At 37.0% G+C, this 23771-nt stretch overlaps 2 protein-coding genes across 3 annotated transcripts; both read right to left on the bottom strand.

Annotated features, from left to right (window-relative positions):
* Positions 1 to 1987: 1987 nt before the first annotated feature.
* LOC103698630 (Major facilitator superfamily protein) lies at positions 1988 to 11511 on the bottom strand. 2 transcript variants are annotated; one of them, XM_008780690.5, is made up of 7 exons: positions 10922 to 11511; positions 8803 to 8930; positions 7563 to 7784; positions 7015 to 7476; positions 6709 to 6906; positions 4102 to 4239; positions 1988 to 2543 (listed from the first exon to the last, which is right to left on the bottom strand). In XM_008780690.5, the coding sequence occupies exons 1-7, from the start codon at positions 11003 to 11005 to the stop codon at positions 2279 to 2281; spliced, it is 1497 nt and encodes a 498-aa protein (XP_008778912.3). In that variant the 5' UTR covers positions 11006 to 11511; the 3' UTR covers positions 1988 to 2278. The 2 variants fall into 2 exon arrangements, with proteins under 2 accessions (XP_008778912.3, XP_008778968.3); XM_008780746.5 differs by having other exon boundaries at positions 9088 to 11239.
* Positions 11512 to 12331: 820 nt separating this feature from the next.
* On the bottom strand, positions 12332 to 17764 carry LOC103698897 (uncharacterized). Its single transcript, XM_017846835.5, has 2 exons — positions 17480 to 17764; positions 12332 to 12781 (listed from the first exon to the last, which is right to left on the bottom strand). Exons 1-2 carry the CDS (start codon positions 17646 to 17648, stop codon positions 12498 to 12500), a joined length of 453 nt encoding a protein of 150 aa, XP_017702324.3. The 5' UTR covers positions 17649 to 17764; the 3' UTR covers positions 12332 to 12497.
* Between the last annotated feature and the right edge of the window lie 6007 nt (positions 17765 to 23771).

Here is a 23771-nt window from a genome sequence, read left to right as displayed (position 1 = left end):
CACCAAGTTATAATGGTTTTTCTTTTCAAAAGGGAGTAAATTAATGAAAAAAAAAGGGACCGCGTCCAACTTTAGGATAACAAGATAAAAAGTAGTCTGCTTTGAGCTCCATTCATAGTAGGGCTTGGGCTTGAGGTTTTAATCCTGGGCGGACCTCAACCTTGGGCCCGGGCCTCTCCACCCCCCCCCCCCCCCCCCCCCAAAAAAAAAACGCGGGAATGCAGCCATTTGGATGAGTACTGTACCTCTTCCAGGAGGAGATGGGTGCCAACCTACTGGTCCAACTCCGGTGCCATAATCCTTTTTAGCTTAAGGCATATTTAGTTCGGGGAAGTTGGGCTCTAGAATTGGATATGAAAATGAATGGCTTCCATTCTAATTATTTGGTTGGAGAGAGTTCCATTTTCATTCCGATTTCAGGAAGAAATGAGAAAGGCCCTAATCTCTCAAAATCCAATTCCGACTCTTTCATGGTATTCAGATGGAGAATATGGCTATTTTGATTTTTATTCCGATCCATTCCGACTCTGACTATGATCCGAATGCACTTTTAGTTTATTTTTCTTCACTCAGATTTTTAAGGTCTTGTTTTTCCATTGCATCCTCCTTAAAAGATGCCTGATTGCATCCCTAAATCGGAAGTGGATGCATCAAGGTATTCGAGAGTGTGGCATCTTATCTAAAGACTTATGATTCTGAAACGAGGGGTTCTTTCCCTGGCTCCAAAAAATCAATGAAGATGTGATTGTACTCCAAATTATTTTGTTTTTGAGAGCTGCGACAAGTTGAGGTCCTTGGTTGTTTGTTCTAATGGTTTTTTCTCCTGTACAGTTTAAAGTTGACAAGCTAAATCCACAATCTTGTTTGATTTGTCTAATAAGCTGACTGAACTTGATATGAAGCCATGGTCCAATTCAAGTGGGCAATAATCCAGACCAAAGCTTCAATTAAAAATTAATCCAGGCCAAAGAATTTGCCTTGACAACCTGAACAAAGGACACTTTTGAAAGAACAAAAATTTAGTAGTAGTTCCAGCGTTTAGAGTCGTCACTAGTGTTTCAGATAAGCAACATGCTACGTCATCGCCAACCTTATAATGCACACAGCACAATAGGTGAATAATAATGACAAGCCACAACGTAGAGGGAGCCATGATATAAATAATGTCGATTATCTATTCATGAAAAACTTGGATCATATTCTAGGAAAACAATATTTTTTTTTTAACAAAAAATATGATATTTCAAGAAGAAAATCAGCTGCACACTGGCTTGCGGATGTGGAGCGTCAAAATTTAAATAGGCTTCCATTACGAGCCTACCAGAATTACTGCAGGTGATGCCCAAAGAGTTTACTTTAAATATATATCATTTGAAAAAGACTTCTCCCCAACCATACCAAATATTATATATCATACCATACTAAATTAGATGGTACAAAATATACGATACCATATCGGTTCGATACTGGTACATGATACAAAGAATGTACCAACACTCAATACACCGAATCGGCTTTCATATCAAACATACCGACATAATGATATAATAGCACCAATACAGAACTCAGTACCGATATAGCATATCTTGATACCAAATAATAACGACGATGATAAATTATATATTTTTAAATAAAATATAAATCAACACAAAAAATTGCATCTATGTGATTCTTGCTTGGGATGAAAGTATTCTTCAAGTATTTTTAGTGACTGTTGGCAAGTACTGGCCCATAATTTAATAGAGAAAGAAGAAGTATGGTGAAGATCTATGAAAACCATTGGAGCAATAAATTGTAAAAAAAAAAATGCTACGCCCTCTTTCAAATGCTTTAATCAATCTATGTGATGATCTGAAGGAAAAAGCCATAAAGCCATCAACCTAATCTAATATTTCAAATTGGCACATCCTCATGATTCGAGATGACTACACTCACTATCCCCCATTTAAATATAAGAAGCCGTAGATTTAACATTGGAGACAAGATATTGATCACTAAAGAATAGGGACCAAGATTTAGATTCTTTATAAGAAAATTTTGTTTTACAAGCGAAACGATCAAAACTTTCCCGCCTCCTCCACAGCAATTTTGTAAGAAAATGAAGCAACGACCTGTGTTCTGTTTGTGCGTAGAGATCTAACAATCTACACTTTCACCGCTCTGCAATGTTAATCCTACTTCAAACTCTATTGGAGCAGGAAGAGAGCGTTGAGGAAGAAAACAAAAGCTGAGTATTGATTAGTCTTTCTTTTGAGCAATGCTGAGTATTGATTAGTTATCATTGTGAAGTCAGCCCTGTAGCTTCCTTTGGAATCAAAAACAGGAAGGCAATGGGAACAAGAGTGGCTGCTAGTTGCACAGTAATGCCAAGGGGAAGGTTATCAAAAGATCCAGATGATATGTTCAGCACTGAAGCCAAAGCAGCTCCCAAGAATGAGCCCAATGTGGAACTAAGGTTATTTATGGACATAAACAGAGCAAAAAGTGTTCCTTCAATTCCAGGTGGGCATAACTGTCCAGAAATGATCAAAAATGGCATCATCCTGCATGTCAGAAAGGAAGAATTGTAAGCAAGCATACAAAAGACTTTTAAAAATGTGAACATTTTTAAAATTCTCATCTGAGCAGCATGAACTTAGGCATGCATCATTGCCTTGTCTTTCAAGTTTTTGTCAGTTCGAATTTGAATTTCTCAACCATTCACATGCTCACAAGAAAATGTAGCAGAAAGAAAATGCAGTTTCTCTCAAGACAAAAAAAAAATGAAAGAAAAAAGAAAGAAAGAATATGTAGCTAACACTCGCGACACTAGAAAATTTTCATATCTGCAGGAATTTTGTCCCGCAAGGCTCCACCCTTTGCTCTTCTTCCTCAAATTTTAGTTTAATATCTTCCTCCTGATGGTCTCTTAAATATTAACAAATGTAAATGTCAGTAGACCTGCTATACTATAATATTTCAGTTTTGACTCATATCACGGTATGCCCTGTGCTGGGGAACCCATGCTCGCAAGCACATCTCTTTGAGCATATTAGCTTCTTTCAACGCAAATGCTCCAATAACATAGTCAACTTATAAGCTAATATGCTGTGGATTCTGTCCTCATCCTCGAAATATTTTACTAAGTAGTTTCACCTAAAGCTTCCAAACTATTTCACATGTTGTAAAAAGTGGCAATAAAAACAAGATGATGCAGTATTATTTTCAAATAAGCAGAAACAGATGTCATTGGAGAAGTACAAACCTCTCTCAATATTATAAAGGGTTGCGGTCCAGTTCTAGCCAACACCCCATGCAAGTAAGACCTATATAATGCAACAATATGCATGCAGATGCAAAACACCTCAGGTTATTATTAGCTCACCCTAAACTTTCACAACCATGCTTACTTGAACCAGAGCCCAAGTTATACATATCTTATGAATCAACACACACACATACACACAGACACATCCAAAATATATGCATGTATGTATGCATCTAGGCGAGTGTGTGTCAACAACACGCATACAGATGCAAAACACCTTAGGTTATTGTCAGCACAATCTGAACTTCACAACCATGCTTACTTGATAACTTGAACCAAAGTCCTAGTTACTCATATCTTATGAATCACACACACACACACACATGCATGTATGTATGTATGCTTGTATGAATGTGCATGTGTTTGTATTTATATCCATTCAGACTTACCTCTTTAAGTGGTCATGTAATTCATTTTAGATGTGCTAGTAATGTATACATACGTAAATAATTGTTTAACTCCAAATGCCAAACATTTCAAACAAGTCTTTGGTCATAAAAATTTAAACAATTGACATATTTGTATTGTGTTTTAAACTATTTTTAATTCAACCCTAAAAATATACAATCCCATATTATAATTAACTGAGATCAAACTTCATAAGGTATGAGAAACAAATCCTTAAGACTTCGCCTATACGTGAGTAAGAGTACTGTTCCCTTATTGAAGCTAATCGACTAATATGAACTATATGACAATAACTTTTCTCATACAAAGTTTGATCGCATCAATCTGGAAGTGTCAGTCCAGGGAACTATAATTGAAAAGATCCAAATGAAAATCAATATACTTACTTGAATTGGTTAATTGCATCACCCAAAGCCGAACCCCAAAGCACCATGTACTTATCAGGTATGGCAAACTGAACATGTGACCGAGATACTAGGATAATGTCAAACAGAATCACAGTGGCAAGACCAATGTGAGCAAACCTGTCAAGGTATGAAAAATGTATAAATACTTAAACAAAAGCTTTAAAAAATACAGGACATAATTCCCAGATAGCCACAAGGACATACAGAAGATATAAAGGGGATGTATTGTATAAACTTCGTAGACCTATGCTCTCGATGGCAGAGTGCCATCACCAACTTGATTACTTCCAAAAAAATCATGCGATAAAACAAGTAGAAATGGTAAGATCTTGTTGATGTCAAGAAACCCAGGGGCCAATTGAAGGATCAACAGCTTTTTTTCATACAACGGCAGCTCAAACAGCTCTAGTATGAGTACAACCAATAGAATCAAAAAAAAAAAAAAAAAGCGTAAAATATTTATTGATTAAAATCAATTATTATGATATCAGAAAATCCTGAAGTCAAACAAACAATTTGCAAATAAGAATTGGCAATGTCAAGGTTCTATTTCTGCCTTCTCGTTGGATAAAAAAAGAGATAATTAAATAAGACAAAACAGTACATGAGAGACAAAATAGATACAGCAGGTTATAGGAGGCAACATACTGGACAAAAAAAAAACATCTATTAGCAGAAGTGGGCAGCAGTGCGATGGTTGAGACCATTTTTAAATGCAGAAGTGTACTTATACGCAATCATGATCACAAGGGCACCAACATGATTTGTATGACCTTTCACTATTAGTAGCAAAGCAAATTATTTTAGAAGGTTATTAACAGCAAAAGTGTACATAAAACTTACTGAAACAAGTTTGGAACACCACTAATGCCAGTCCCAAGCCCGAAAGGAGGGAAGACATTTGGTTGATAGCCACTAACAAGTCATGTCAAACTCAAATAGATCCAAATTGAAAGCCAAGTAGTTGGAAGAGGGCTGGATGGGTATGATCATAGGCATGGGATCAATGTTTTGCACTGACCAACAAGTAAAATCATTCCTATGGGGTGGCTCAATAAATCAATGTTTCAGAACTCACATTGCTCTAAACTTAATATCAACCTTCTGAATTGGTAACAAATTCTTGTCAAAGGCAACTTCTAGCACAAATCGTCCTACCATAACATCTATCAGTAAGTAAGAAGACCTGTCATACCAGTTGGGTTGTTTTAAGCTCATGCAACAACATAACAAACCTAAATATTTCCTAGAATTGAATGAATATTATGAAAAAAGAAAGCAAAGCATGATATTAAAATATATCATCTCAGATGACAGGCAGATTATTGACCAAAATACCACCAAATGGTGCCCAAAAGAACAATATCATCCTTCTGAGGGTTTCCAGGGACATCCACCATTCCTGTTTGGCAACAGTAGCCAAGAAAGCAAACATCTTCATTAAGCTTAATATATGGTGGGAGGAGCTAAGACACCTCAGGTCCCATTCCTAGAATCTTTAACTAGAACTGAAAATTAAAATACACCTATTTGAATTTTCCATAAAGCTATAGACTGATAGCAGTTGGTTAACTTAGAAAGACAAATTTCCAGAAATCATTTCATAGTATAACTATAATTGATTGCCCCGTAATGACTATCCAATTTACCTAACACAAGTCCATTTGGCCATGGTCATTTGCTATATTCCCAGTAACATTAAGCATAATGGTGAAGTCTTCCAAATTGGTGCTGTAAAGCAGCTTGACCTTTCAGCCTAAGGAGGCAGTTTATAATTTTCTCAGGTTTCTTCTTGAAAAATATGAAAATTTGAAGTATTTGTATTGAGTATTTTTTTTGGAATTAACATCCAAAAGAAGAAGCTAGCCCTCAATAAATTGCACCAAATGTGTGCAACGACAGTATACTAGGACTATTCATTCTTTTACATGTTACCTCAAAAAAAGATATGCAAGATAACCTCCACTTGCTATAGATAGAGGGTGGAATAAAGATATGCAAGATAACCTCTGCTTGCTACAGATAGAGGGTGGAACAAACCTTGTTATCATTCTCACACATATGATTGTTAAGTTCTTTCTTTGTAAATCCTAATGACACACTTCTCTTATTATGTCAAAGTCAAACTACTTAGGATTAGAATCAAATTTCTCGTGAATACTAGTTACATATCTCTGCTATTCATATGAATATCTTTGCCATCATTTTCAAGTTGTTGACCTGTAATTCAAACAAAAGTGGCTATTTATGTGCCTGGATGCTGAATATGCATGTCTTCATCAAGTTAGATTATTAAGTGGTATAATGGTACTTTCAAGACAATGTTTCTCCATTTCAGCATACTCAATACATTATCACTGGACATACAAAGTGATTTTAAGTTGCCCAACATAGTTTTGACTCTTTCATGCTCTTTCTACTAGAATTTTATCAAAGGATTGTCTCCTTGACCATCATTAAGATGACAGCATAATGTACATCATCAAAAAAGAATTAAGCATAGAGATACCATCACAAAGAACTTAGAGAACAATGCAGCAGAGAGACGAGAAAAAACTATAAACTGAAGGTGTTTAAGTTACTCACATCAGGATTTTTCTTAGCTTCATATGCTTCAAATAGCGATTGTAAATATATGTGCCAAGCATTAGGCCAAACCACCCAATCACGCGTACAGTCCCCAGAAAGGATGCTTCCAAATGCAACACCTCAGTCTGATAATAGAACATGTGTGTTGAGAGGTTTGGAACTGTAATGTTCGAAAAGAAAAACCATGCCATAGGTCTGTTCCAAAAAATCAAAAATATAGCAACGAAAAATTAGTTATATGAAGTTTAGTGTATAGGAGGAAAAACATGGAATAGTTCGAGCAACATTAGATTCTCTAGCTACCTTAGAATCATTGGCTTTCTAAATGCTCGACACAAACTATATGCAGCCGATTTCAGAGATAAATAACCTCTTGCAGCTAGCAAGCCATTCTGCTGTTCTCGAATCTCAGATTTAATGGATTTTGTTTTCCTTTCAGCATTTTTATGACTGCTTTTTTTTCTTCTAGAAGTGCCAGATTTTAATGTCTTAGTGAAGGAACCATTTCCACTTGAAAAGGTCACATCTGCTTCATATTCTATATGTTGTTGTTTGCTATGATCTGGTGTACTTTTAGATCCTGCAGGGGCCTCCTCTACTAAAGCACATGACAATAGCTGGATGGTTGGAAGCACAGAGAAAAGAAGGAAAATTGTGTCTATTCTGAGATTGGATAATGTATATCCTCCTAACAAGCTCCCACATATTCCTCCCAAGGCCATTGCAGACCAAGATAATGACTGGAGGTCACCAGAAAATTCTGCACTGGTAAAAAGAATATATCTCAGCTCCTTCTTAACATATTCTCAAATCAGAAAAGAAAAAAGAGAGAAAAAAGAGAAAACACATACTGCTCAGAGCGAACAGCCTCTGCAATCATCGCATCAATAACGACATCTGCCATGGCAGACCCGAAGTTTTGTACTGTTAAGAAAGCAGCAAGAGAATTGCTTGAACTCCTTAAAGATGTTGTCAGACCAAGAACAAGCCATGGCAAAAGAGAGAGTACAGTGGATATGAGCAAGTAGGGTATTCGCTTCCTCCCTCTAATAGGGATACAGTCAGATAAAATACTGCAAAAAAACATTAAGATTTCAGCAAATAATCACACACCAAGTTAGAGAACTTGCATTTAAACCAATAAGCCATCTAATATCTCCTCCGATTTATCCCATGTCCACTATATTTACAAATACACACATATAGCACACTACATACCATACCTTTCTGTACAATGATTATTTCCCAAAGCCCTTGGTGGAAAAAAAATACAAAACTTTGGTATAACAGGGGGACCTATATACCATCCCAGTATTGGTCAATAACCCTCTCTATCCTCGGATATCAACCCCTACAATATGATATACAGCAATATGCATTTATATAACAATATTAGTCAGAACTGAACTTCTACACATGTATCATTTTGTACTGCTTGTTTTCTTCAGTAAAATTATTTTGAAACAATAATGCAGCAAAAGAATGATAGACACAATGGGTAGAATAATCACAAATATACCAGTGGTTTACAAATGTCTTTTTATTATCATAGAATTAACCAGAATAATCCAGTATATGTGGGGTAAAGAGGTTCTCTTTAAACGAATAAAAGAGTATCTTTTGAGCATGCATTGATGGAACTATGTTTCTTTAAGTGCTGATATGCACGAAAGATTGTCTGTGGTGGTAATACATGTCATCCTAAGAATGAAGCATTATACAAAATTTAAAACCATTCAAAAACACATCCACATGTAGTTGCTCAATAAATGTGATTCATAACAAAAATCAGAACAATTCACTATTGCATAACGAAGGAAAAATAATTATATTGACTGCATAAGACAACTGTTCAATAATTTCAAGCATCAGCAGGACTGCATCAAGGTGACATTATGACTATGGTGAAAACAAGGAAGCATCGCCATCACTAGATCCCAAATATATTGGTGAGAGAAATTAATGCTAATTCCATTTGAATACTATTAGTCTAGTATCTCAATTACTGGCTCATTATACACGTAGTGGTGACCTCCATTTAACAAAATAACCAATGCTATGCATGTTGCGTACTTGTAAAGACTGTATTACCCATAGATTGGTTTTATACTCCAAGGAGAATATGCAACAGAAACCACAAATTGCAATGCTGAGGGTGATAGCTTGAGCATGTCTTTCATATGGTATGAAACTGCTGTCCACACAAATGATCGGAAACCCTACAGTAGCATACAAAGTCCATTAGCACTTCCTATAAATATTTAAAAAAACAGAAGGACAAAAAGAAAAGCAAAGATGGTCCTCATGATATTAGTTCTATAGGGTGGGAAAATCACCCAGTTAGAATTAACTCTGTGAAATACTTAGCAAAAATACCTCCCAGATTTGAAACATATAGCTTGCTTTGTTTTGAGGTGGAGTGTGACAACTTAGCCAATAACCCATTTTTCATTTCTTCTTTAAGCTATTACCGCTTAAGATAGCATAACAAACTTTTGAGAACTTGAATACAAGGATAGCAGCAAAGAAGACAATAGTTATTCATATCTATATCGACAATATAAGACTACAAACATTTCAAGAATACTTGCTTGACATGGTCACCCCAAATTTTAGAGGTTGGAATCTTAAACAATGCCAAATTAATTTTAAAGATAGTGCTTATTCAAGTCATCAACACCGGAAGCAAGTATAATTACGGAACAATAGTATAGCATTTGGAATTCAGATACAAGCATCAAAATCAAGAAGCCATAAATCAACAAACTGGAAATAGATATTTTTACCATCTTATCAGGCATAGAGGTAGAATTCCTAGTTTCCTACTACCTTGACTATGGCTAACCTCTTCAAGGAGCACACAATAAAACCTTTTATTAGACACTCTATATCAAGAAAATTACAACCCTCTAAAGGAAAGGGCATTAATTAGGGAGGAAACTAAAGAAGATCTGAGCAACCTTAGGCTCCATAACCAGGACTAGAAACGTCTGCCTATGGAATAGGTTGCTATATAGAACCAGTTTTGGTTACGAGGATGGGAGGAGGATCTCAGATCTTAGAAAAACATGCAGCTAGCTCAGAGTGTTCAAGTTTAGCTGAAGCTTTTAAAGTGTATCATAAATCAGCAATTCAAATTAAGCAAAGATGGCTTCTCAAACTAGTGGATCTCCAGATCCTCAAGCACAAGAGTTAGAACAAACTTCTCAGTGCTCCCATATTCACATGCTAAGCATCATTTATGAAAGCTGTTACATCTACAAGTCATAACAAGAGCCTTTGTAGCTTACAGAAGAACTTAGAATACGCTTTGATTCCATGAGGCTGATAAAACTAGACAAAGATCAGCATTCATAATTGCCTTGCAAATTTTCTATATAAGACTGTTGCTTCTTGTGTTAAATGTTCATAGTAAATTTTCTTCCAGGACAAGGGTGGCCTGCCTTCAAAAGATGAAAAGTTGACAGAATGATTGTGTGCGTGCATGTATATAAACGGCACATAAACAACTTCATCATCTCGCTAACTTTACATGGATAAGATTCTGACATAACAGGACAGGTAATGCAAGGTGGTAGAATTGACCAAATGGAATTGTTTGTATCAAAAGCATGAATTTTCTTAATAATGCCAATTCATAGGTTATAGTTATTGAGATAAACCAGGATGACTCAAAATCATAGCATACTGTAAAGGTTACGCCAAAAATAAAATCCAATCTCAGGAGCAGAAAATCTCTAATTACACCAGCACCTCGAAAACTCTAATTGTCTAACATATTATAAGGCTGCCACGTATCAAGATCCTGATCACGATTAGCATAAGTATTTATAAGGAAGCGAACTCCAGATCAAGAAACCCAAACAAGAACAGAACAAAATAAGAGCTCCATCGTTTAAACACAAAAGAAGAAAGAAAAAGTTTTCTTCAATGGTAGGAGATACACCAAAAGAAGAGTAAGACAATCTTCTAGAGGAAAGGAAAAATATCCAACATCACACGCAACCCTTACGCGATGCCGCCCACCCCCCAAATCTCAAAACCGACAGAAAATCTCAGATCGAAAAACCAATAAGAAAAACCAAAAATCAAGAAAGGAAGAAGAAAACAAGAAAGCAACCAATGGTTCAATAAGATATCATACAAAAAGAAAAGAAACGAACAAGGAAGAGAATTTTTTTAAGAGAGATCAAAGAAGAAAAAAAAAAACCTGAGTGAAATAGATCAAGGATACGAGCCATAAAAAGGGAACTCCAAAGGTATCTCTCATCTGCTTCGCCCATCGGATCCCCATCTTCACGGCTAGCTCGCGCCAACCGACGAAATTTCGATCACCTCCAGCCCTTCCTCTGGCCTATCTCCTTCGATGTCGACCGATATTCCGGTCGGAATAAGCGAATGAAGAAAGAAGGGAAGCAAGTAGGGATTCGCATCTAAGATTTCTTTCGTGAGGGGGAATTCGCTTCTAAGATTTCTTTCGTGAGGGAGAGGTGAGAGTTTCCGTAACCCCCTCGCGCTCGCTCTCTTCATGCTTTCTTGCGTTCGGCCCGCCTTATATCCCGTTTCTCTACCTCTCTCCCTTTCTATTTGTTGACTATCTGCACCGCGTTCTGCCAACGGGCGAAAGAAACGTGGCCGCACCAATCCCTTCGTGCCACGTGAGGGCAAACTTCTGGGGTAAATGGGTTGAGCCGCGTAGGGCGTACTCATGCTATATTTTTTTTTTTGGTCAAATACGCTTGCTATAGTCGAATCCAGTCCCCCGAGATGTTTCCGTAATGGCGCCATTCTATTACACCGGACCTTCGCTTAAAACTCTCATTGGCCGGATCCTATTTGATCTATAGCTTGATTTCAAGATTTGAAAGTATAGTTTGGTCCTCGCCATCTTGATTTCAGGATTTGAAAGTATAGTTTGGTCCTCGTCACTTTGATGGCCATGACTCTAATCATGTTGAGACAACAAGTTGAAGGACCATTTACTTTCCCATGTTTTGTAATTTTTTTTTTCTTTCTTGGATAATAGTCAAATAATATGCCATGCATGCTAAGTCCACGCTACAACTCTTCTCGAATATATTTAGTTGGAAAAAATTAATCCCTATAACAAAATAAAAATAAGTAACTTTCATCCTAACGGTCTTATTTTTATTTTCATTTTCTAGAAATAGAAAAGTCCTAATCCTCCGTAACTCAATTCTAATTTTTTCTCAATATTCAAATCTCATTTTACTGTATTTACTCTTAAAAAAAATTCAGACGTGCCAAAAGGGCATACTACAATGGAAGCACTCTTCTTTTATTCTAACAAACAAGCTTGCCAATTAACTGATATATGTCAAGAGCTTCAGACGTGCCAAAAGGGCATACTACAATGTAGGGTACCTGCCACACTGAACTCTCTTCACCTAAAAAAAAATGTTGGATGCTTGGATAATCTCACCTTTGCATGCCACGAGATCTGCAGCAGCATGAGAAAGAACAGAATACTGGTCTCCATTCATCAGCTTTCAAGTAAGTGTCCTGATGTTGCACCAGGTGGGAAGTTTTCCCTTTTATCAGACTTCAAAATCCAAAGAAAGGCGAAAAAGGCGCATATACTGTGGCTAATGAACACAAATAACCAATACAGCAGATACAGCCATTTCATTTTACTAAGTATGAACAACCAACTTGATTTCTACAGCTTTTAGGGTGCCTTCATCCCCCCCCTTCAATCAATTATCAACATACATGACTTTGGACCGCTAAGTTCCCGGTATGTTTCTGAACATGCGGCATGAATTTCAGCTGCAATACATTGGGAGAGAAGCAGGTTTGTAAAGGAATGGTCTGACAGCATGAGAATGTCCAGATGACAAATTGTAAGTGAACTTGATCCCAGAGTGAGCATCTCCCCTTCGAGTGCAATGCTCGTGGTAGCTGCTGATGGGCCTTGCCAAGCATGACTCCCACCTGTCGCTCTCAGGCATGGTCTCTGCCACTGTGTAAATGCCTTTCGAGTTTGTGAAGGCCTGATAATTAATAACCTCACCTGATTTGGTTATGCAGAGAATAGCTACCTCAGCACCTGCAAGGAACACGAAAACAACCCGTGAGATGATGAGATCGCGCATATTTAACGGTAAGCCCTTGAACAGCTCCGACAGAGGTGGCTGCAATTGCTGAAAAATTAGCTGAACAAATCTGTAGGCAAGATCACTTGCAACAACATAAGAATGAAAAAGCACATACGAGTTCTTGCAAGTAAAATGACTTTGCTGGAGAATCAAGTATATTGCAGGTTCTGCACAAATTCACCTGCCACAAGAAACTTCAAAGCAACCTCCGAGGAAACGTAAGACACGCAGTCAATGGCCACAAAATATGTTTTCCTTTAACCAGCATGGTAGCCAGGCCCAATAGAACATTACCTTGGCATTCATGTGGTCCTCATGAGCCCCAAGCAGAACGCTCCTCAAAAGACACTATTATTAAATAAGCACCGAGGAGGCAAGGATGAGACATGAATTTCTTTTGTTTTGCTTTTCTTTTTTTCCTCTTATAGTGTCATGATATGAGCGGTAAAGAACATAATACTAGATATCTTGTCACTCACCCATCAATAATTAATAGATGAATGCATGCAGATCGACACGACACAAAAATTTGTAAAATATTAACATCAAAAAAGAAACTTAAATGTTGATCTTAGAACCTTGACTTACTAATTTGCAAACCCATGACTGCATCAATACAGCAATGCAGTGGATTGGGTTACATGCATATAAGCACAAACACAAATTCAAGAAATACATTCAAGTATACTTATCTAGTCCACAAGCAGAAACGGCTGAGCAACAGGGCTGGCAGATTCACTAAAACATTTTCATAATGCAATGTTATTGGCATGCTTCATGCACATACTCTTGCTGTTCAAACTTCAAACTCTTATTGTTTTCTACTCATATAAAAATCTAATTGCAGGAAAAATAAAACATAATTGATGGCATGAATAAAGATCATATATGGGTGGCTGTTTGATGTTAGGAATCTACCTGTCCAGATCTGAATTAGTGGTAGAATGGGTTCCACTGAATTACCAGGTTTTTTTTTCCTCACAAATGATAAAAAGCTTGAGTTCCAATAATGACCCAATTACCCATTACGCATTAACATTCGAAGAATCAAGAGATATAGCAGTGAAATTATTTTGGCTCAGCTTTATATCACTCGCTGTCATCTGGTTCATTGGTTCATGCAGTTCAGGCTCGGATACATAATTCACTTTTGCTTACTGAATCAGGTAGGCTGAGAAGATCCATGTTCATTCATTTATACACACTATATCAGCATATTTTAAAAATGCATCGAGATACATCTAGTAAATGATATAAGGAAGGATTTTTATTTTAGAGTTAGAAGGAGCTACATAAGAAAATTTGCTGCATATAGGAATTAATTGAGTAAACCATTTTATAAAATTACTACTAGCTCATCTTTTTCATTTTACACTGAATGATTTCCATATGTACCAATTTATAATTCACTACTGATTTAGCAGATCAGGTAATATCATGCTCCAGACTTGCCAAGACTGGCAGCTATAAACTTGGGATACTCCAAATTAACCAGTGTGCATCCTCTTGGAGAAGTTAATTTACAATAAATGGTAGAAGAGTTTTTTAAAATGGAGCATCGCTTTGACACAACCGTGTGGAGTGTTACTTCTCGGCAAATTCCAGGATTTTCTCGTAATCAAGGACTTGCAGTCCACCGTCCACAAGCATAATCCAACTTCCACAGACCTTTTGACAAACAAGGGCAAGACAGCACATAAAACTCCAAAATCATGTGTGTGCAAGACAAGTAATCTCTTCTGAGATTCTGGTGCTTAAATAATTTAGGTCCCTTACCAACATAAGCATTCATCTTGAACAAGATGGAGGTTTCCTCCAGTGAACTACAAGGAATGTGAACAACTGCCAATGTTGAACAACCAATGTATATAATTATTGTATCATATGTACCATGCCGAGACATCATGTTCTCGATACACTCCCCTTGCATATATTGGGGGGTCTACCAACCTAGCATTAATAGTTGTTGCTCTGTATCGTAGCAAGTAGATCAATTGATTGTTTTATGGATAATATAGAGTACCACATAGACATAAACACTGGTACTCTTTCAAACAAATATTTTTCAAGTTTTATTTTTTTTGTACGAGATAATTTCTTAAGTAATGGCATTTTGATGTCAAGTTCTGGTCTGAAGTCACTAATATAGTGTAGGATGTGAGTTATGTTTCCATGTGCAAGTACACAATAACAAAGAATCAAGAGGCTTTAACATTTAACATCGAAGTGTCTGAAGAAAAATCAAGACCCAAAACTCAAATATGAATGGAGGGCCAAAAACACCTATAAAAAACATTTTCCCTCTCCACTTCTGCCATTAGGATTCATAGTTTCCCAATTATTTATTAGTCAGAAAATAAATCTTAAGTTTGAAAGCACGTTTATCCACCAAAATAAAACTATCCAATATAGTTGTGCATCCTCTCATCCCAATGTATGTCAATTTTGGCTCCATGTCTATCTAGCTAAAAGCATGGTACAATAATATAATCATGACCATGAACAGGACACTGGTCGACAGTCATAAAAGGTCAGATAAAGTATTTTGAGGATCTTACCTTATTTCGCAATGGTTTTCACATATCGCATGTGTAATTGGAGAACAAACAAACTCCTCCTAATATGATCAAAGGAGTAGACAAAGTATTATAGAGCGTTAATGAATTAGAACTAAAAAGCATGTTTCCTCTGAATATCTACTGATGGTACTACAATTCCCAAAAAGTGGTTCTAGGGATTGGCAAGAACACTCATGGTGTATCTCCATAGCAGATAAAGATGACTCAGACTATGCCATATTATGTTCTCTAAATAATGATTCTTCTCCAGAAAACTTGTCTTCAAACAACATGAATGGTTCGAACTGATGAATTTTGTATGTGAATTCATGGATAGCATTTCTCAGAAATAGAACTTCTCCGTTTAGGTCAACAACTAAAAGTAAATTATGTCCTAATCAGCCCACCCATCAATGAATCCTTGGTGGGTGCTTATAGGGAACATATGGCTCCCAAAAAAGAGGAAAGAATAAGTCAAGTGGCCCCAATAAGAGCAAAGATGTGGTTCTCAGAATTGAATAAAATAGAAAAAAATAAAACAAAATAACATAAGTGGAAGTAAGCCCAATTCAAGCCTCTCAACCCACCACAAGGTATGCTCTCAAACCATTCACTCAATTGTTTCATTACCTTGGTCGAGCTGTCTCCCTCTAGCTTTATAGGTCACCAAAATGTGTTAACTAGAACATAACCACGATAACTATCTTGGATGCCAAATATATTCTTTCAAGTGTACCCACACTTAACTCTTAGTGACAACTATTTTAATATAGGAATATGAACTATTGGATATGATCATCATGAACTATTGATAAATTCATTATCTCTATTGGATATTTAGCTTTCAGTTTGAGTAGGGTGATCAGATTTGTACCCAACATATGACGTCCAGACCATCATTGAGAATACAGTATTGGACGCTTACTCATGCATCTTACAAAAGTCAAGAGGCCATCTCCAATTCTTAATCAAGCTGAGTTTTCAACAATATCCAGCTCAATTCATAATAATGATCAATCTTTAGGCTCACCCAATAAAAATTGTCATAGTTTCTCGCAATCAATTTGTGCAACTTGAAGAATAGCATGTCTGGGGGATGAAAATTGTTTTTACAATGTCACGAAGTCAGAAGAAGCTCACTAGAATAAAAATTTCCCATTAATAGGTGAAATATATTCTTTTCAAAGGAAACTCAAAGATATAAGCCAGTCATTTCAAAGACCATGAACAAGTCCTTCATTACCAGTTCTTTGCGAGCACTTTACAAATATTGTCACATGCACAGAAGTTCATGACACTTTTCTAACAAGGATGTTCAGCTTGACTCATCGTAAGGTGACCTTCCTTAATATTTCCTCTAATCTTATATAGTCAATCGACTATGCTAATATTGACGGTGAAGATACCACAACCATGATTTAGATCTGATTCGAAATCTAAGTATATTTCACATTTCTATGAAGAACATAGGGATAGCTAACAATGCGATCAGTTATAGAGTTTCAAAAAGTTAAAGACAGCGAGAGAGATGGATAGAATCAATTGCCAATTCTACTAGTTGATCGAGCTTCAACACAAGACCATCCTCTATATTTTCAAATGTCGAATACCAAATCTACTGTATGTCCTTTTGACCTCTATCTTCTAACGTCAACGATTGTAGTGGAAGTTTCATTCCTTGCTGCTGAATTTCGTATAATTACCTTTCCAAAATAATCCCTTTTTCTCCACTTTGTACTCGGTAGCCTAGTTTTCTTGACTCCGGATCATCAGCGTGCTAAATTGACAAATGAAATTGGGATGTACGAACCACGGATTTTAAGTAATGAAGAAAGAGAAATTACGTAGTTGTTGAAGCAGACAGAAGTAGAATGAAACATCGAAACAACTAAACTACCAATTACTCTAAACCATCAATTGCTAAACAAAATCTTGAACTTGGTCACGAAAAGGAAAAAAAATCCCGTAACAAAAATCAAGAAATTTCTCAATCTTTTTTGAAATAAAAGAACCTATAACTATGAGGTTGGACAACCGAATCAGAGATCATAAATCCCAGATAAGAGATTGTTTAAAGACCGGAAAAATCACCTTCCAAGACGTGATCCTCGGGTCCTATGGAGGAATCCCCACACACATCGCACACTACCCTCCCGTGGATTTCCCCGGTCCACCCCTCCGCCGCGCCGCACAGCAGCAGCACCAGAACGAGCATGCCCATCACCTCCACCGCCGGTCCTCCTCTCCTCGGCGGCTCCATCTCCGGCGGTGCGTCTTCGATCCTCGAAGAGAGAGAGACGAGCACGAGCTTCTCAAAGTCTTCCCCTTTCCTATTTGATGACAGCCTGCAGGCCTCGGTGGCAGCTCGCTTCCAGCGAAGTTTGCCGACATCCTTACAGGCCACGGTGTGAGATCCACCGTTGAAGAGTGGCAAGAGATTGGATCCATGTCGATGAACGGCTGATATCGATCACCTGTGCTGATGTATTTATATCGCTGTTTGCTACGCTGTCCCTGCCCCAAGTGGCACCCCCAGGGCCATGTCATGTGTGACTTCGTGTCATGTTGTGGGCTTCTTAAATTCCATTTACTTGCAAGCCTAATTTCAATATTATAAGCACAATACGTTGCTACCATCATTAGTAACCTACCTTGAGCACTGTCATTTCACGTCGATTAATTCTTAACAGCACTTAACATCTAATTTTCTTATTATTTTCCTTTTTTATATTAGTAAAAAAATATTAATTATCATGATAGATACCGTCTTATATTGAATCTTTTTTTCAGCAGATATAGGAAGCACATCATTTTATTACGACAATATATAGTTATTTTGAAGGTGATAAGTTACTGGGCGTCGTTGGCATCATTGAAAATGCAAATTTATGAAGATTTATACCCTATTTTAGCTTTTGAAAAATACCAAGATAGCACGATTTTCTTAACAGGCATGTGAATAATGTTGTTTACTTTGAGCTTGGCTAGTTGATTAGCTCATTCATTCAAGCTGCATTTCAAGTTTGCAATAAAATTGTCTTTGTTTTGCAAGTTTTTAAGCAAACAAGTGCCCATTTTTATGATTTTGGGTGCCTCAACAAGCTACGCGTTCGCAAATTGATTCAAAATAAAGTTTGAGACTCAACACAAATAAATAGAGTTCCAGAAACTAAAACCTTGGCTCGGTTTGTTCATAATTTTGAAGTCTATGAACAGATGATAAAAAGAGGTGGAATACTGGGAAATGGAAGTGAATAGAATAACAACTCAGTAAGTGCAGTATAATGCTTCATAGAGATGGGGAAGGCTTGAATAAATTAGAAGAGGCAACGCATGAATACATGTTGCATGCTTATAGCATCTATATAGAGATTGTTTTGGCATGACCCTTCTTTTCAACCCTCAAGAAGGAACACCCTTAAAAATCACATTCCTAGAAAGTTGCAGCCATCATTAATCTATTAAGTCACTAAACATTTAACTTGCTAACTTAACTTTGAGCATGTGAGAACTAGTGTCACCAATGTGACGGCATTGCGGTCATCATATTTGTATCAGGCTAAAATCCTTAAACTACTTTGCTTTCCTTTCCAGCTACAAAGTAATGTTATTTGCAATTCTCTAAAACAAACTAAAATCTTATCGATGTTTATGATCACAAAAGGAGCTATAGAAAAATTGAAACCGAACTTAGGATCTATATCCAAAATAGCCTACTTGAGAAGCTGATCAACGAGCTACCCAATTGTAGAATATTCTTTTATAAAAAAATAAATCGTAACATATTCTACTTTTGATCATGGTGGAAACAGATATCTAGCTCAAGCCCACTTGTTTAATGTGGTTCCAAAATTGACAAACCAACCTAGTTAAGGGGAGCTTTTTAGAAATTTACCTAATTTTCTAATGAATAAAAAGGGCTACCCAAGTTTCAATATTCGCTTTCACCTTTTTATTGAGCCAATCAATTCGCTCATCTTAAACTCGACACTTGCATATACTTTTTCATTCAATCAATTGCTAGGCCCCACGAAAACCCTGCCCCCCTTACACTCGCTTGAAAGAAGAACAAAAAATAATATATTAGATTTTAAATAGATTACAGCTTTAATAATATTTTTTGTCAACATGAAATATTATTTCCAACGTGCAATTAAAATTATGGAAAAAAAAGCAGGCAACGAAATCAACATCAATTAAATTGTCCAAATAAATCACCGATACACCCGTCATCACCGATCAAGTGCTGTCTCCAAACCCGAACAATACAAATTTACTCCCAATGGATGACTCTTTGTCAGTCTTAATCCAAACGATTCCCTTTTATAAAGCAGAGGTATAACCTACAAACCAGCAAGGCGGAAGTTATGGAGATCAAGAAGTGGTTAAAAATTAAAACTCGTGGAGTGTGTTCTTTTGTTGGACATCACCCTGCATATTGTAGGATATATATTTGTTGTTTATACTCTTTGCATTTAATCTATTGTTTTGTGTATCTTATATGGTTGTTCTTGTGGTATGCCATTTCGGTACTGAACTCTATATCAAAGCCATACTGATCAGTACAGTAGATATATTTTATATCGTCAGATTCGGTACGATACAACATACTATAATTGTCATGACTGGTTTGTGCACTACACTATATTTTACCGGTCTTCCTCCTTATTGTGGGGTATCCAGGGCTTAATTGCTTAATGAACCTCATATATGTTTCCATGGGGGGTTTGGGATATAGGTTTTCTGGGAATAACTCTTGATAGGAACAGTGAAACACACCTGCTGAGAGGGAATAAGGATTATAACTATATAGGAGCTTAAAACTGTAGCTCCAGAGGCCCATAGTTAGATTGTAAACAAGTTAGAACTTAAAACTCTTCGGCACGATCTTTTACCTAAGGTGACAAAGACTAAAATCCCATAACAGAAGCCTTAAAAGAAAGGAATTAAACATTTAGCATCCCATCATCATCTTCATCAAGTCGCTATTGTTTTCCAGATCATTAGTCCCTGCTTCAGCAATTCAAGGGACACTTGCAATTCAAGTTGAAATTATGTAATTATGATTCTTAGAAACTGTAGGGCTGATTATATGGGACGGACTTGGGCACATAAAATGTCAAATTTTATATAGGCTCGGCCCAAAGTCTAATTCAAAATGAATAGGATTTAGGCCCAAGGCTCAGCCCATAATCAGCTCTACTAAAATGACAGTGATATTGGTACTCTTTTTTATGATAATAAACTCTATATATTTGCTAAAAAGAGAGATGAGATGCAGAGGTGGTATTATTAAAATGGAGATTTACAAAGATATCTTACAGCCTGAAACCCAGTATGATTGGGATGGATTTCTTGTTAGATTATTCGATTGAACAACATGCTCAGGCATGGCCTATGACAACCTAAAATCCTTGTTAGAGATAATGTTCAATCACAAAAATATATACACACCCGCTGTTTGGATATGAACATGTCAATTGAAGGACATATATATTTGCGGAAACATTGAATAGCTATAGACTTTATCGATCAAGTTACTATAGTTTGTTGATTTTCTCACTATCATCAGTTGCCCATCTACAGAAATGGGTGGCTATAATTGGCTGCATGCACGGCCAGAAAGTGCATGAGGTGTAGGCTATAATTTCTTCATGTATAGCAGTCAGGATTCGTAGCAAGTCCAAGCCCTACCTCATCCCCAAGCAAGTCTATGGTCAACATATATACAACTATACCGAAATTCCATGAATGCTAATGCCTACGTATGTGCAGAACTCGGCAGTTATCTTCTAGCAAAACCCTTTGCATGCCAGCAGGCAATAAGAAGACTAGAATTACATTATTGATCCCTGATGTAGTGCTAAATTTGGTCTCACTGCTATAAGTTGATGAGATCTTATGAGTCCCAGATTCACCCTATCTCTATGGGACTTCTAAGCACCCATAAATGTTGTTTTGAGGGAAAAAATTAAAAAGGATATCCTTATCTAACTAAGGTTTCCTTTAAATTCTTGTTATCAATCTTTTTGTAATGTCGCCATTGCTTGATCAGTTAAGAGCCATAAACAAACCATCCTCTTCAACAAGCACTGAGATGGCTGTGGATTATGATAATCAATTATCTCAAGTAAGTATTTATCATTTTTTTTTTCTCAGGGAATCTTTCTTTTTGAAATATAGGAAGGCATTCTTTCCATGCATCCATCATAAAAGAGTGGATGTTACTTTGGGAGCCGGTTATGATATAAATATGTTACGTGGATAGCTGGGTATGGGTCAAAATTTAGTTTACTAAGCGTTATAGAACTATAGAAGAGCCCATCAGATTCAACTTTGAACCACCGAAAGTAGATGATAAAAAATAGTGAAAAAGCCACTATCATTGAATCAAAGTCCAACCACAGCACATGCCCGCAGGCCTACAAAACAAAAGGAATGCGTCCAGCCTAGAAAACTCACGGAAGCAATCCCTTCTGATTTGTCACCCTTCACTTATGGACAGTACGTACGTAGCTGATATAGTGATATGTAAACTAACGGACGGACCTCGAAGGTTTTCCTTTCCTTCGGGTGAAGTCCCAAAGAAGGTTTCCGAGGCACCAAACAGCAACAGTAAGTACTGTCATTGGTCTGGTCGAAAGGCTCATCTTTCAGGCAATGTATGAGGTACTCCCCATCCCATGCTCATCCAAAGAACTACATGTATTAGGCCCCCACTGGTACGACGAAGTGGACTTGGCTACAGGTTGCTGTGTTCTCTGGTAGGTAGAAGAGCTCAACTGGTTGCCTCCACCGTTCCCCAGTGCAAGATTTTTGCTTGTATATTAAAATAAGTTGTCCTCTTTGAGTGGCTGGACATGCGATATGGGTCCATCCATATCCTTTAAGCCTTTGATAGATAGTAAGTCCTGCTCCGCCCGTTGCCTGGGATTTGCCTCTTTACACTAAATTTATTGTCCTCTCCACTACATGCATAGCACCTGCGTGGCTCATGGCCTCCCTTATCCTCAAAAAGGAGTATAAGGTGGGCTAGGGCAGCGGTTGTACCATTCCGAGATGGACGAAGGATTCACCTTTCTTTAAACGAATCTACCATGGAAGCGTACAATGATTGCTTTCAATTCTATACCTATGATCTAACAGTCTACGTTGCAAAAGAAGACCAATCATTCTTTCTGCAAGAGATACAACTCAAGCATGATCTTCTTTAGTTAGTAGTGTATATTGAAACTCAAAAAACATGCAAGATAGACTCTTGGGACTATTGACATGGTTGGCATTTTGTAATAAATAATCTCTTTCATTTTTTCTGAAAATTAAAAAAAAAGGAAAACTCTTTGATATTTCAATTATAGAAATAATTAATGATGGTGATTTCTTTGCTCTTCATGTGTTAAATGTTGACGGGGTCAAATTTTGTGTGCGGACATCATAGGCACCTGGCCACCTGGGTCTTTAGCTTTTACTCCGGCTACTAAAAGCAACTTATTAAATTAAAAAGCAACTTATTAAATTAAGGGCAGATTCGCTAGACGGCTGGCCTGTTCACACTTTCCCATCAACAGAACATTGATAGGGTGAATATTTTGTCCCTTTCACCCACCAAGATATAGATCGACGATGATGGTTTTATTTAAACTTCTTTAGATAATGAGCATTTCTATCTTTAGTATCGTATAGAGAAGATGAGAATCCCCATGCAGAAGGAGGGCGTTCACAAATCGAGAAACTTACGCTATCTATTTTTGATAAGTGAGAATTTTTGTTTTTTTTTTTTCAATATACGCATTGCCAAAGGCAACCTAAGGCAACAGAATCGATGCAATGGAACCTTGCGATCTTGTCCATGTTTGATCATAAATTTACAAGAAGATTTTTTCATAAAGACTATAAGTCTATGGTTACAATGCAGTGGGTCTAAACAGAACTAATACCTTAGTCTGTGAAAAGCCATAAGCAAATTATGCAACCAAAACTTTGTATATTCTGTACGCAGTCCAATTGGAATAAAACAAAGGAGGGGGGAATTGTGTTATCGGTTCCTTTTAACTCCATCATCATCTCTCAAAAGGATATTTGAGGGCAAGGGTTCATCTATAACTAATCTTTGGGTTTGTATCAAACTATTAATTGCCCAAATTATGCCATTCTACTACTCCAAAAACCATCATTCTTTTGCTCATAACTCCAGAAACCAGTTGACTTTCGCACCCTAATAACTCTATGCTGCAGGTTTGAATTTTGTAACCTACCCTCTTATATCACGTAACTCTCAATATTTCGACTGTCCTCACTTCTCAAGAGTTTTCTTCTATAAAAATCATAGAAAAAAAAAAGCCCTGCAAGAGAGAGGATGCAACAAGAGTGTTTGTAGATGAGA

Source organism: Phoenix dactylifera, chromosome 12 (genome assembly GCF_051530095.1).
Source record: "Phoenix dactylifera cultivar Ajwa chromosome 12, Ajwa_hap1_PhDact_Kaust_v1.1, whole genome shotgun sequence".
Taxonomy (NCBI): Eukaryota; Viridiplantae; Streptophyta; class Magnoliopsida; order Arecales; family Arecaceae; genus Phoenix; species Phoenix dactylifera.
The sequence above is the reverse complement of the archived record's forward strand: the minus strand, read 5'-3'. Positions and strand labels throughout refer to the sequence as shown.